This window comes from Lipotes vexillifer, unplaced genomic scaffold (assembly GCF_000442215.2).
Source record: "Lipotes vexillifer unplaced genomic scaffold, Lipotes_vexillifer_v1.1 scaffold214, whole genome shotgun sequence".
NCBI classification, from domain to species: domain Eukaryota; kingdom Metazoa; phylum Chordata; class Mammalia; order Artiodactyla; family Lipotidae; genus Lipotes; species Lipotes vexillifer.
Genome location: NW_006788863.1, coordinates 1,652,648 through 1,667,571, shown reverse-complemented (window position 1 = coordinate 1,667,571; position 14,924 = coordinate 1,652,648). Strand labels below are relative to the sequence as shown.

Here is a 14,924-nt window from a genome sequence, read left to right as displayed (position 1 = left end):
GCAGGAAAAAATAGTGGCCATCGTTAAGTCACATTACAATTATTTTCAGTGACTGACCTGTTTGAGGGCCCTTTCTATTTCTACCCCTTGTCCCCAGGGCACAGCAGGGTTTGCCAGACAGTCTCCTGCATTCCCCCTTCGGGAGATTTCAATTCTCTGCTTCCGTAGGTTTCGAAAAGCTTCGGTCATCACTTGAACGGCGTCATAGGTCAGAGCAGAAGTATACTGAAAAGTACCACACACATTTCATAAGAATGGGAGAAAATTCAGAGGCTCACTGTCCACTGGCAATCAAGATTCCAGTTGCCCACCATACATACCATATCAGGGTCCAAGAATTTAGGCACAATTTCTATCTCTAGAAATCTAAGACTGTAAGAGGAGTAGTATGGAATATTGGAACTATGGACTGTCTCTTAGATTCTAAACATTTTCAATTATATTAACATCTCATCTATTTCAGGTGAGACTTTTCATGATAATTGTGTGGATGTTTTCACTTTTGTTTTTGTTTTTCTAACTAGTTTCTCATTAGAGCATCACTTTATGGCCTGACCTGGTGATATGGGAAATTATGAAATTAACAAATCAATATTTCTCTACTGTCTAATGAGAGATTCACCTGGCAATATGGAAAGAATTCTGATCATTTTGGGGATCCTTAATCTCTAATTCCACCCTAGTGATGTTCATATAGATCTGCTTTTGAGTGTTTGTTTTTAAACTCTCCTAGGTGATTACGATACTCAGTTAGAAGAACAACCAAACTTCATGATTTCTAGGTCCCCTCAGGCTTCAATAATCTATGATAATACTGGTCACAAGCTTATGGTATTCAGATCCCAGTGGGGCAGCAGGACTATTTTAGGAGCCTGGGGCCTAGCAGAAAAAAACTACTATCAATACATGTGTACTAGGCATGGTCAGGGGCTGGATAAGTATTATTATGGCATGTGTATATACTGCCATTTATCTATGTTTGATGCTGCTGTCAATAATGATAAATCACATTGTAACATAAAAGCTTTAATTACTGCTGAGGAAATTTCTGTTATTCAGTATTTTTCAGTCTTTAGGTAACAGGAGTACAGTGAAGCTGGGGGGAAAATGCCATATCATACTCATTTTGTGACACTAAAATTTTTGACCACAGATCCAAAACAGGACCTCAACGTTTCCAAATAATCCTCCTCTTTCTTCAGTAACTTGGTTCTTCCACTCTCAAAAGTGACTATTCTATACCTTCTTTTTATCTTCTCTATACACTTCTATACATTTCTCTTTCTCTCCTGCTGACTCCCCTGCCTTCCCGGTCGCCAAGAAAATAGAAGCCAACAGACAGAACCAGCTGACCTTTCCACCGAAAACTACCAAGCTCCACCTTCCCTCGGTCTCCCTCCTGAGCTGGCATCGCGTGAGGTGGCCACTCCCTTTCTTCAGGACAGCCACTACAGCCTCACACTGACTCCACCCCTCATGCCCCGAGGACATTTTTTTCTGCACTCATACTCTCAATATCCCGCATCAGCCTTTTTTCTCTCTTGGATCACCTCTATTAGCAATTCTACTGCTCCAGTATCTCCTACCACAAGTAAAAGAAGAAAACAATAGGTAGGTAGGTAGATTTGATAGATAGGTGGATGATGATGATAGATAGATAATAGACAGATTAGATAGACAGATATCGATAGATATAATAACTGCTTTTTAGGTCCATATCTCCTTCCAATTTCCTTCACAAGAACGTTTGTTAAGACAGATTTTCTAAATTTTCCATTTCACATCGCCCTCCTTGCTCTCTCGAAGTGATCTCATTCAGTCCATGGCTTTAAATTGCATCCATTCACTCAAACATGACTTCCTCAGCAGTGTCCTTCCTGCCCAGCCCACCCGGTCACTCTCCTGCATGGCACCTTGTTCATCCCCTTCATAGTCTCTGCCAGCAGCTGAGTATCTTCTTCATGCATACTTTGTCTACTTCAGCTCTCCCCCCACTAGAACAGTTACTCTAGGGAAGCAGAAAACTTATGTCACCACTGAATTCTCAGAGCCCAGGGCACAGCTGGGAACACCGAAGAGAATTAATAGGAAGGAACAAACAGGGAAGGAAGGAAGGAAGGAAGGAGGGAGGGAAGGAAGGCCAGAGATCTTGATACTGATTCTATCTTTATGGGACTCACATTGCCTCCCAGTTCAGTGAAAAGATACATAAACAGATAATTGCAAAATACCATCAGAGTGCTATAAGTCGGTCCAGTGGTGGATAGATGCCTGTGTTGTTTATTTTTAATATGAGAGATGGTACAATAAAGCAAATGAGAAAGTAATTTATGTGGTATGAATTATCCTCTCCTCACATCCGGAAATTGTTCTGAGTTTTTAATGCTAAAAATGGTAAAATGTGAAGTTATCACTTAGTCTTCGCATGAAATAGTTTAGTTGACTCAGTTTCATTTTATCCCATGAATGAGTCAAATTTGATGGGAAATTTGGTAAGAAGAAAGAAGAAAAAGAAAATGATTTTGAGCCCGCAGAACTGTGATTGATGCTGTTAACCGTGATAAGATATTCACATTTACTGCTAAATTTTCTTAAGCAACGTCACTGCAGGCCTATTCGTGAGTCCTTCTTGACAAATCTAGATTATCTCCTGGATGACCGCAGTTAAGTTTCCTGGAAATACCTCTACTAGATGGATCTAAATAAAACCCATCACTATTTTTTCCAAAATCTGCAACCTCTTCCTTCAAACTGTACATGCAAGATATTAGCAAAATATACTGTTATATATCCATTTAGGCAACTTATATTCTTGGATTGAAAATGTAATTTTCAATTACTGGGAACTTATCCTGAGAAAATATTCTCAAATACAGAGAATTTTCACACAAGCTATTCATTTCAGTGTCACTTGTAATATGCAAAAATTAGAAGGAACCTAGATTTCTGAGTGTAAAGGAATGTTTAAAAACCATGCTTTCTGCGACTTCCCTGACAGTTCAGTGGTTAAGACTTCTCCTTCCAGTGCAGGGGGTGTGGGTTCGATCCCTGGTCGAGGAGCTAATATCCCACATGATTTGCAGCCAAAAAAACCAAACCATTAAACAAAAGCAATATTGTAACAAATTCAGTAAAGACTTTAAAAATGGTCCACGTCAAAAAGAATTCTTAAAAAAAAATACACTATGCTTTCTTCGTTGTGGAAGTATTATGTAGCCATTAAAAAGTTCTACTAATAACAACTTGTAACAATACAAATAATGTTAGCTATAAAATAAGTGAAAAACAGTATTACAACTAAAGTTTTTTCAACAAAAAGTGAGAGTAATAAACAATGGTTATATCCCTTCAACAAAAGAAGGAAAGAAAAATAAACAAAATGATTAGAATAACAGGGAGGAAACATACATGATATTTCTTTTCCAAGTATTCTACAATAACCATGTACCCTTTAAAAAAAAACTGTATTATATCAAAAGCATTGTTTTAAGTCATATCTACTTAGGAAAAGACTTCTTGGAGAAATGGAGAAATCACATCAGCTTTTTCCTGCCTCACTTATATGACTGTCTCTATTCTCCTAGAGGAAAAAAAAACAATTAGTTTGTTTTCTTATACAGCAATCCATCCACTGCTAAACAGAAACCTGTACTGCAGTTTGTATTTGAGAGTAATGATCATAGTTAAAAGGCAGACTCTTCCTTCAGTTACCCTGCCCACATTACTAGGAGAAATCTATAAAGCCATCTGCTAAATGTTTCAGAGGTCTATACATGTTGGTGAACTACATTAAAAAATAAGATGAGGCTGAACGAACTAAAAGTATTTAAGTCCACGCAGTGTGTTATCATTATGACTCAGGGCATGAGCTCACTAAGAAGAAAAATCCTTCCAACCTTTTTCAAATGTTCAAATCTAATCAGGTCTCAAGCCTATTGTCACTGTAAACTAAAAGTCACAATCATAGACACAATTCGGGGCTGAGAGAAAATCAACAGCTTCTGTATCCGTACCTCCTTCTTGTTTATGTTCTGCATATGTGGCTCATTTATTTTTCTCAACAAATATATCACGTTTTTGATTGGACAGTTAAATATTTCAGTTTTATTCTACCATTCACTAAACTAGATGTAAATTCATTTGAAGGGAACGTGATGGCGATGTAAGATCTCCTTCTTTGAAAACAAATGCATCACCTCCACCCTGATGTTTATGTTCTGTGAAATCCCTCAGCTGAGCTGGAAATTTATATCTTACTGGGGACCATTATGTTCTGTGATGCTATATCACAATCACTCCTATCCACACGTGAAGAAGAAATCTGGGAAAACGTTTTTATGGTCCATTTTCCAAATGTGCTTTTTATTCCATTTCAAATGTATCTTTATTGAGACATTTTTCAAAAATAAAATAAAATATGCATTTTAAACATGTTTGTTATGCCCAATAGTGATCAGATATTATTCAATAATGCATTACTATAATCACTGAAACCTGAAAGGGTAGTCTTACAGCCAAAAAAAAAAAAAAAAAAGGAGATGATAAGGAGTTCTATATACATTTCAAATTTAATGAATATTCAAAGAGGATAAATGGGCTATAATATAAAATTTTATGGATCTTCATAATGATAGCACTTGTTCTGAAACATATGTTAACTGCACGGTGTGAAGATAGAAAAAGAAATGCCATTCAAAAAGGCAGTACTAGGCTTTAGCATTATGAAAGTGTTACAAAATTTCCTATGAATGGCCACTTCCCAAATATTCGTTGACACTTGAAATTGAACCGAGTATAGTTTAGAAAGCATGGAATACAGCACCTTCTGATTTCTATCAGGGCTGCCTCAAGTCCTGATTTTACCATTTACAGCTCTGTTGCCTTGAGCAAGTTAACTAAAGCATCAGTGTCCAAAGTTTCTTATCGATAAAATAAGGAGAACAATGTCTGCTCTATGTCACAGTAGTGTTGGAAAGGAAGGTGAGGGAGAAAGGAAGAATTCACATTGACCTAGTTCTCTACGAGCCAAACCTGAGTTGGATAGTTTCCTAGTAAGTCCTTTAAAAAAAAAGAAACAAAAACCTCTATGCAACAAATATTTTTATTCCAATTTTATAGGTGAAGACTGCAAGTTACAAGTTATGTTTTTTCTCAGGGTCACAAAAATATGTGACAAAGGTGGAAGAATTTGAAGTAATGAGGGTGACTGACCTTCCTGGTTTGCCTGAGCCTGTCCCAGTTTTGGATCAGAAAGTCTGGAGTCCCAGGCACACTGGAACTGTTGGTCCCCTTATTTGGCCAATTCCACATCAAATGAATAAAGTTACAGGAAACGAGAAGCCAGATGAGTTGAAAAATATGCTAAAAATGCAAGTTATTAACCAGCACGTTTGCCTTCTTTTTTCCTTTTATTACAAATCTAACTTGTTCAAAACTAGCTTGTTTTTACAACGTTTTGAAAACTGCCATCCTGATCTACAAGAGTCTCAATCCAATAAGTTCAGAAAATGGTTCTCATGGTGGCATATTAAAGGCCCTGAGAAATACTGCAGTAACAATTCCAGTTTAACTTTGTTTGGTCAGCATTGCCCAAACTAATTACCATTTGAAAATTTTCCTTAACATCAATTACTTTCCATAACAATAGGCTTTGTGTAACATACTTTGGGCTATAAGTTTTATAGACTGATAAATTTTCCATAACCATTTAAAAAATAGCATCAATTATTTAGTTAAAATTATTATCAACAGAATGATATCTCCCTAGAGAATCTTACACAATATAACAATTCTCAGTTTCTCCATTACAAAATTATCAACATAGTCAAAAATGATGAGCTCTAGGAAAAATAACTAAGCTTATAAGAAAATTTTAGAAAGCCTTTTTTTTTAAACTTCTTGGCAATGACCTAGAATCAACTAAAGCCAAAGAAAAGAAAAACATTATTATGAAATACATTATAAACTTAAAATTATTCACTTCTCTTCATTTCAAATTCAACTGAAGTCTAACCTCTGGAAAAGACCTGTCTGTGATAAGGTCATCGTTAATTTCCTCTAAGCCTTTTGGACATGCGACTTTGGAGCTTCATTGCATAAAACTGCAAGATCTTCAGTAAGACTAAACATCACTAGAGGAACAGGAACTCTCACTCATTGTCGGTGGAAACACGAAATGGTATATGGCTACTTTGGGAGACAGGTTGTTTCTTACAAAACTAAACAGACTCTTACCATATGATCAGCAATCACACTCCTTGGTGTTTACCCAAAGGAGCTGAAAGCATATGTCCACTCAAAAACCACCACATGGGTGTTCATAGCAGCTTCATTCGCAATTGCCAAAACTTGGAAGCAGCCAAGATATTCTTCAGTAAATGAGTGGATAAATAATTTGGGGTACATGCAGACAATGCAATAAGATCATCACTACAAAAGAGCAAGCTACCAAGCTACGCAGACAAGGAGGGACTTTAAACGCAGATGACTAAGTGAAAGAAGCCCACCAGAAAAGGCTACAGACTATATAATTCCAACGATAGGACCTGGAAAAGGCAAAACTATGAAGACAGTAAAAACTACGGAGACAGTGGTTGCCAGGGGCTGGCGGGAGGGAAGGACGAATCGGTGAAGCCACCTTTAGAACAGTGGAGATGCTCTGTCTGAAACTATAATAACGAAAGCACGTTACTGTCCATTTGTTCAAACCCGTAGAATGTACAACAACAAGAGTGAACAGTAATGTAAACTGTAGACCCTGGGTAATTATGACGTGTCTATGAAGGCTCACCAATTCTAACACATGTATCACTCTGTGAGTGGAGTTGATATAGGAGGCGGCTGTGCAAGTGTACGAGAAGAGGATATACAGGAAACGTCTGTACTTTCCACCCAGTTTTGCTGTGAACCTAAACCTGCTCTACAAAAATAAAGTCTTAATTAGAAAGCTAGTAAAAACTCAACATCTGGGCTTCCCTGGTGGCGCAGTGGTTGAGAGTCCGCCTGCCGATGTAGGGGACACGGGTTCGTGCCCTGGTCCAGGAAGATCCCACGTGCCGTGGAGCGGCTGGGCCCGTGAGCCATGGCCGCTGAGCCTGCACGTCCGGAGCCTGTGCTCCGCAGCGGGAGAGGCCACAACGGTGAGAGGCCCGCGTACCGCAAAACAAAAACAAAAACAAAAGCAAAACTCAACATCTTTAGTAAGCATACAAGCCATATCACATTTTCAAGGGGGAAAAGACAGCTCCACTGGCAGGAAACCACCATTAACATCCTTTTTTATCATTCTCTATGAATAATGAAAATAATTTTTAATACACTGGGGAGGAAGACTCTTGAATATAAAAAGAATATATTAACAACAACATATCTTTGCCTGAATTAGCCAGATTAGCTATTAACCCTGACTGAAAATCTTGCTTAAGGACCAAGACTTTTACATTCCGAAACTCTAGATTCACTTAGGGATTCAAATTTTCAGCTAAAACGAATCAGATTCATCAAGATAGAAAAAAGATACTCGAATCAACACAGTGTTTGGTTTTGATCCACCCTAAGAAAAGGCTTTTCTTAGAGGCAGATATTTTACTTCGTTCGTTGCATAAGTTCCTCCCCCCTGATGCTCCCCACCTCTTAGGCAGCTTCTAAAAGGTGAAAGTTCCTTATTTTTTTGTAGTCTATGAACAACAAAACCAACATTTTCCAGGGTAATTTAAGATTTGATTTCAGCAGAGGTGACCTTCTGAAAGCCACTACAATCTTTAAGAGACAGAGGAGCCTCTTGAGGGTCATAAATTTGGCAAAACTTAGAAATGTTAGCATATGCTTTCGCATGCCTAAATTTGCACGTCACATGATCATGGTATTAGAGATTTGGGAGAAATCTCAGAGATCGTGGACATTTATTCCCTTTGCAGACAAAAAAAATGTGGACCTGAGATGAAACCAGATATCCTGCATTATAATTCAAGCAGTGGTAATGTATTTTTATTTTTCATGGTGTAAGGTGTATTGCAATAGCTTAATAAATTATTTTTCAAGTAATTTTTATGAAATATGTAATGTTATCAATATCAAATTTTCAATTTATGGGTTTATTTCAGTCATAAACACACTTTTTTTTCTGCGGTACGCGGGCCTCTCACTGCTGTAGCATCTCCCGTTGCGAAGCACGGGCTCCGGACGCACAGGCTCAGCGGCCACAGCTCACGGGCCCAGCTGCTCCGTGGCATGTAGGATCTTCCCGGACCGGGGCAAGAACCCGTGTCCCCTGCATCGGCAGGCGGACTCTCAACCACTGTGCCACCAGGGAAGCCCATAAACACACTTTTTAAACAACAAAACATAATGGACTAAACTTGTCAAGCCTCTTTTTTGTTGCATGTCAAAATACTTTAATGTTCGTTGTAGGGGACTACAGGGTGCCAGCAGTGGGTTTGGTCAGTTAAAACATTCGAGAAGCAGAATTAATTCTACGAAGCCACCAGGGCACTATTTAATGCACAGCACTAATTACCGAACTCAGAAAGATTATGCTATTTCCAGACAGGTCTAATAAGTCTCTTAGGATAGCAATTAAGAAAGTTCGAATTGCTGCTTTAAGTCTTTTCCTGAGTAAAACGGGATTCTTGCAGGAAAGCCATTATTTAAGTGGCACACAATGTCAGTCCTGTGTTAGGGTTGAATTCCTTGACACTGGCAGGCCCGGCAGACACAAGTCAAACTAGGTTCAAACTGTCCACTTGACAAGGTAGAATGAATGGTTACATCTTGAGGGTTGTTGAGACCCCAAAAACCCTGAAAATCCACCTCAAAATAGAAATGTGTGTAAATTAGTTTGGAGATAGTGGCAAATCATCTGCCTCTTTGTCAACATCTTCTTGAGGAAGGTAAAATGCTCCCTTTAATTGTCCCATTTAAACCCAGGCGCCGCAATCGTTCAGGTCTGATTACTACAGAATTTTCTATTTCATCCCATAAAATAACACGACTTTTCTGCCATGGCTGAGTAAAAGAACACAACAGATGCTAAGGGCAGGAATTTAAACCCCATCCTATAGCAATGATAATCACTTATTTTCTTCTTTCTCTGTGACGATATTTTCAAAGTGTTGCCCTAGTTTTCACTTTATTCCTCTTCCTTTCAGCAAATCTCTGTTCTGTGCCTTCTGTGCAAATCCTGGCATCAGACGAGGGACCAAGAAGACAGAAGGAAGGAAGGAGACTGCTTTTCTGAGTCTTGTTTTCCATCCACAAATACCTCTCAGCTGAATTTATATTAATACATTATAAATGCACGGTTGTGATTTTGGCGATTATTATTTCTAAAGAAATGGAGAGAACTGGCAACAAATCCATTTATTCCCCCCCACCCTCAGACCACAACCACCATTCAGACAACTGACAGCCGTTGTCTGCATTGTTCCTGCATCACCCTAAAAGCTCTCCTGCCACCAAGTTCTCTTGTCGCCAGGGCAGCCCATAATCTTCCTGTTTCAAAACCGTGGTGATGGCTCTCCTTTAGGGGGGTCCCTGCTGCTCTCAGAATGAGACTAAACATTCCTTAGTAGGTCAAAAAGGCACTCAAGATCTGGAGCCTGCATATTTATAAGTATTATTTCTCAGAATTCCCCCCAAACACCTCTGTTCAGCCTCCAGCCTTACAGAAATATTTATATTTTCCTTGCACACCAGACTAATTTCTCATTTTCTCTATGGGAAGTTACTGTCCCTTCTTTCTCCTAATACCTACCTCTCCTTCAGGTTTTAAATTCCATATGATTTCCTCAAAGAAGGAAGCCTTTTCTTACGCCGAGAACTGGGGTTAGGAGCCTCTTAAGGGTGCTACCACAGAACTTTTGCTTTCCTCTATCTGTTCATTCAAAAAGCCTTTACTCAATAGCTGCTCTGTGCCAGGCCTTATTCTAGGAGCCTGGGAGCAAACAAAATTAGTAAACAAACAAACACCGACAAAAAATCCCTGCCCACATGTCACTTACTTTCAAGATGGAGGAGGCAATTAACAAGGTAATGAATACATTCATTACAAATACAGTAGACTAGGAGCTATTAAAGGGAAATATATGAAAAAGCTGGAGCAGGGAAGGGGGATGGAACACACCCTAATGGGTGGGAGATTGCAAGTTTAAATAGAGAACCTGCTTCTGGGGTCCTTAAGGAGATGGAAACTGAACAAAGAGCTACAGAGGGCAGGAGGCTTAGCCTTGAAGATGCTAAGGGCAGAAGAGTCCAGAAAAGGACAGAGCCAGTGCAAAGTGGGAACGTGTCTCCTGTGCTTAAAAAACAGCAGAATGGTACGTGCACCCTAATGTCCATAGCAGCTCTATTTACAACAGCGAAGACATGGAAACCACCTAAGTGCCCAGCAACAGATGACTGGATAAAGATGTGGTACATATATACAATGGAATATTACTCAGCCATAAAAAAGAATGAAATAATGCCACTTGCAGCAACACGGATGGACCTAGAGATGATCACACTAAGTGAAGGAAGCCAGACAGAGAAAGACAAATACCGTATCATATCACCTATATGTGGAATCTATAAAAAGGGTACAAATGAACTTATTTATAAAACAGAAATATATTCGCAGATGTAGAAAACAAACTTATGGTTACCAGGCAGTGATGGGGGGCGGATAAAGTGGGAGATCGGGATTGATATATACACACTACTATATATAAAATAGATCACTAGTAAGAACCTGCTGTAGAGCACAGGGAACTCTACTCAATACTCTGTAATGACCTATATGGGAAAAGAACCTAAAAAAGAGTGGATCTATGTATCTGTATAACTGAGTCACTTTGCTGTGCACCTGACACTAACACAACACTGTACATCAGCTATAGTCCAATAAAAATTTTAAAAAGAACTGGCAGAAAGGCCACCGTAGCTGAAGCAGAGGGAGTGAGGGGAGGGCCCGAAAGAGGAAGGCGGAGCATGTAGGGCTTCGTGGCCAGTGGGGTGAGTCTGGCTTGCACTGCTGTGGTATGGATGGCCGCAGGGCTGGGGGGCTGGAGAGCAGCAGGGACGTAATGTAATTTACATTTTAAAAGGACCAAAAGCATGGGGGAGAGAGGGGTCAGTAAGGAGGCAGGGAACCCTGTCTAGGAGACCATTGCAGTAACCCAGCAGCAGGGCCGTGGGGGCTGGATTTAGGGTGGGTGCAGAAGAGGCCTAGTGTTTCCTGACAGACTGGATGTGGGCCACCGGGTAAGAGAGGGCTCAGGGACACTTGCAAGTCCTTGGCTGGGGGAACAGCTGAAAAGATGGGGTTGCCATCAACTGAGAGGGAAGGGTTGTTGTAGGAATAGTGTTTCAGGGGATGAAGAGGGAGCAGAGGTGGAAATCAGAAGTTGAGAATGCGTTGATATTAACGCGTCAGTAAGACAACCTCCACCAAAGTTAATACAAGGTGACTGCTGGTTTCTAGCCTGAAGACGATCAACCCCTTGAAGACTGGAACTTAGTCTTTTCTCTGACACCTAGAACAGTGACCGCTTGCAGAGTAAAAACTCAGTGAAATGTATGATGAATTGATGAATGAATAAGTGAATACTGCCCCAAATTAGCACATTAGTGAAAGAGAGTCAGATTTTAAATCTCTAGAGTTATTTTTGGTACAGGATGTAAGAATGAAGAAATTTAACATTTGCAATTTATATTCGGTGGTTATTAAAATATGTTAAATATTGAAACACATAAGGTTTTACTTGTATTTATTGAATAAGATTGGTTTTAATTAGGAAGCTGTGGAAGGTGTATTAACTTTCAAGGAAGACTAGAAGTTTTAAATAATTATTAATTTAATAGTCCCACAACTTGATATAAATTATATAATCTCCAATGCCTAACCACACAGAGGATTTGATGTAATGAATTATATTTTTACGGGCTTTCATGCCTATAGCATAAGTTTACAATTTAAATTATCTAGCAACAGGGGTGGGATAGGGAGGGTGGGAGGGAGGGAGACACAAGGGGGAAGAGATATGGGAACATATGTATATGTATAACTGATTCACTTTGTTATAAAGCAGAAACTAACCATTGTAAAGCAATTATACTCCAATAAAGATGTAAATAAATAAATAAATAAATTATCTAGCAACATACCTGATACAGTCAATGACCCAAAAGACAATGTATAAAGAGATAACCGCATTCGAGATATTTTCACTTGGACAGATGATATATGCTTGTTTGTATTAGGAAATGGTATATCATTCCCTATCTAGTTTTTCTTCCTTTCTTCTGCCCGTGAAACAATCATGAGAGAAACAACCATGAAAGTCCTGTCTTGGAATTACTCTTTACACCTGTTGACAACTCACTCCTCCCGATTTCCCTGGACCTGTTATGCTGTTGCATGGATCACGGGCAAAGCCCTTCTCAGGCGTCCTACCTCTGGAAAGCCTTCCTACCGTACTGTCCTAATCATGTGTAGGAGCTGCCACAGTTTACATGTATCACACTCTAGTATATTTGCTTACTGGCATGTTTGTATCCTCCATAAGACTTTGGATTATCAAAGGCAAGAGTCGTTCTTTAAAAATATATTGAGTTCCCGGCTGTCTAGTACATGAGCAATATGCCTCCGTGTTAGGATGAACTCCCACCCAAAGGCATATCCTCCACATGGATTTTCAGTACTTTTTAACAAGCTTCAAAGACCATATAAGATATATCTCCTACTGGCACCTCTGTTTCCAAAGCTGTGCTAAGTAAGTCTTCGTAAATGTTGTTCAGTTTTGGGGTCGAGGGTCAAAAAGTGATTGAGAGCCTGCTTTTTGGGGGGTGGAGCTTGAAGTAGAAAAGAACAGCTTTATTGCTTTGCTGTTTGCGCAGGCTCGTGCCCTGAAAAACTGTGTGTCCCAACCCGGGAGGATTTGGTGAGGAATTCTATAGCAATGGTTCTAGAGTGGGGTTGTTGATAAGGACCAGGGTGTGTGCAGGGCCTGCAGCTCCTTTAATCTGGCCTCCGGGATCTTCTCTGAGTTCCAACTGGCAGGTTCAAACAGCCACTAATCAAGGAAGGGAGGGGATGCAGAGACAAGGAAGGGGTGGTCAGGAAACAACAGTGCAGCCTGGGGGCAGGGTCCTTGTATTACCTCAAGGGATACACAGAACATGGAAGAGGCTGTGTTTTGTTTTGTTTTGTTTTGTTTTTAACGTCTTTATTGGAGTATAATTGCCTTACAATGGTGGGTTAGTTTCTGCTGTATAACAAAGTGAATCAGCTATAGTATACATATATCCCCATATCCCCTCCCTCTTGCGTCTCCCTCGCTATCCCACTCCTCTAGGTGGTCACAAAGCACTGAGCTGATCTCCCTGTGCTATGTGACATACCATATGCTAACACACATATATGGAATAAAAAAAAAAACTTCTGAAGAACCTGGGGGCAAGAAGGGAATAAAGACACAGACCTACTAGCGAGGCTGTGTTTTTAAACTTTTAAGCCTATGCTCTTTGCGGCGCCCCACAAGGAAGGGCCATCACGATCTTTCTGAAACTTGTCAGAAGAAACCAAAAGGGAGCCACTCTGGAGGGAAATGTTACAGCCAGAAGGGAGCAAAGAAAGGTCACCAACAGAGTGAACTCTGGTGCTAGGTCTTAGCAAAAATGTTAGCAGAATGCATTACCAAAGATCTCTTATCCCCTAAATCCGCTTGCGCTTTCAGGCATAGCACGTGAACTTTAATAATGATATGACTTCTGTGAGACAAGATCATCTCCTTTTGCTTTCATCCTTCTCACAGCCAGTAGCAGTGGGAGGCTACACGATGACTAGCAGAGTGTTCAAAGGAACATCAGTCCCATCTGAGGGTGAATGCCACATGCACGCTCCATCAGAGGACTTCACTGGCAGCACATCTGGGGATGCAGGGAAGCCTGCAATCCCAGCAGATGTGGGCCTCAGTCAGACCCCTGCGGAACAGAAGTAGACAGACACTGATGGGGTCCCCTCCCTTCTAAGCAGCCCCGTTAAATGGTGGCACGCCCACAGGCCCTCAAGCCCTTTATAAATGTATATGTGCTGAATCTCAGTCAAGGTCACCTACTTTAGAGAAAAAATTAGCTCTGGGCTATGCTTTAACATCCTATGGGATGCTTTCCTAAATTTGACATTGAATTAATAGGATCCATTTACACACCCCAAAGTAGAAAACTTAAAAGTTTCTAATTCTTATCTAGCACCAGTCTCACAGCCAGATGCAAATTTAAAGCCAAACATATCTGTTTTTTCAATTTGTGCAGAAACAACAACATCAACAAAACTTCTCCAGGATGTATGAACGTAACTATGAGAGCAACTGAAATAACACTGCCCCGGACTGGTTCTTGCACAACCTGCATTATAATACACAGATAACACAGATAAACAGATCACTATACATTTGACAATATTCTGCAGCTTTTATTTTTCATAAACCTAGTCTCAAAAAGTGAACATGATCTCATCTCACTCACTCTTCCTCCCTCAGGTTTTACTCTTATCTCTGCTCTCAATCAGGTGACGAACAGAAGAAAAAGAAACCCCTTCCTATCAACAGCAGAAATATGTCATATTTGGAGGTAAATATATGCATGTATGTATATACACAATAAAGTACACTGAATAAACCAGTGAAGACCTCAAGGTGTCCAGACACACAGAGAATAGAAGATGAGTCTGGATAGCGCTTATTACAGAGCAGTGCGTGACATTTAGCGTTCAAAGTTTCTTTGATTACATAAATCATTATATTTATTTTGTTAATTATGAAAACAAATTGAGACTTTTATCTTCTTCCTAAGGTGTCCCAGAGAACAGGCTACTCACCCGCAGTTGGATAGAGATGAGGGTGGATGGGGAGAGGGAGGGAGAGGGGAAGGGGAGTGGGGAGGGGAGG

At 40.0% G+C, this 14,924-nt stretch overlaps 1 protein-coding gene across 4 annotated transcripts in view; it reads right to left on the bottom strand.

Moving 5' to 3' along the window:
- The window catches only part of GRIA2 (glutamate ionotropic receptor AMPA type subunit 2), a 173,307-nt gene that overhangs the window by 47,332 nt on the left and 111,051 nt on the right, over positions 1-14,924 (bottom strand). For all 4 annotated transcript variants that reach the window (XM_007461877.1, XM_007461875.1, XM_007461876.1 and 1 more), the window contains exon 7: positions 58-225. In XM_007461877.1, the coding sequence (XP_007461939.1) occupies positions 58-225 (168 nt within the window). The remainder of the gene's footprint in view (positions 1-57; positions 226-14,924) is intronic.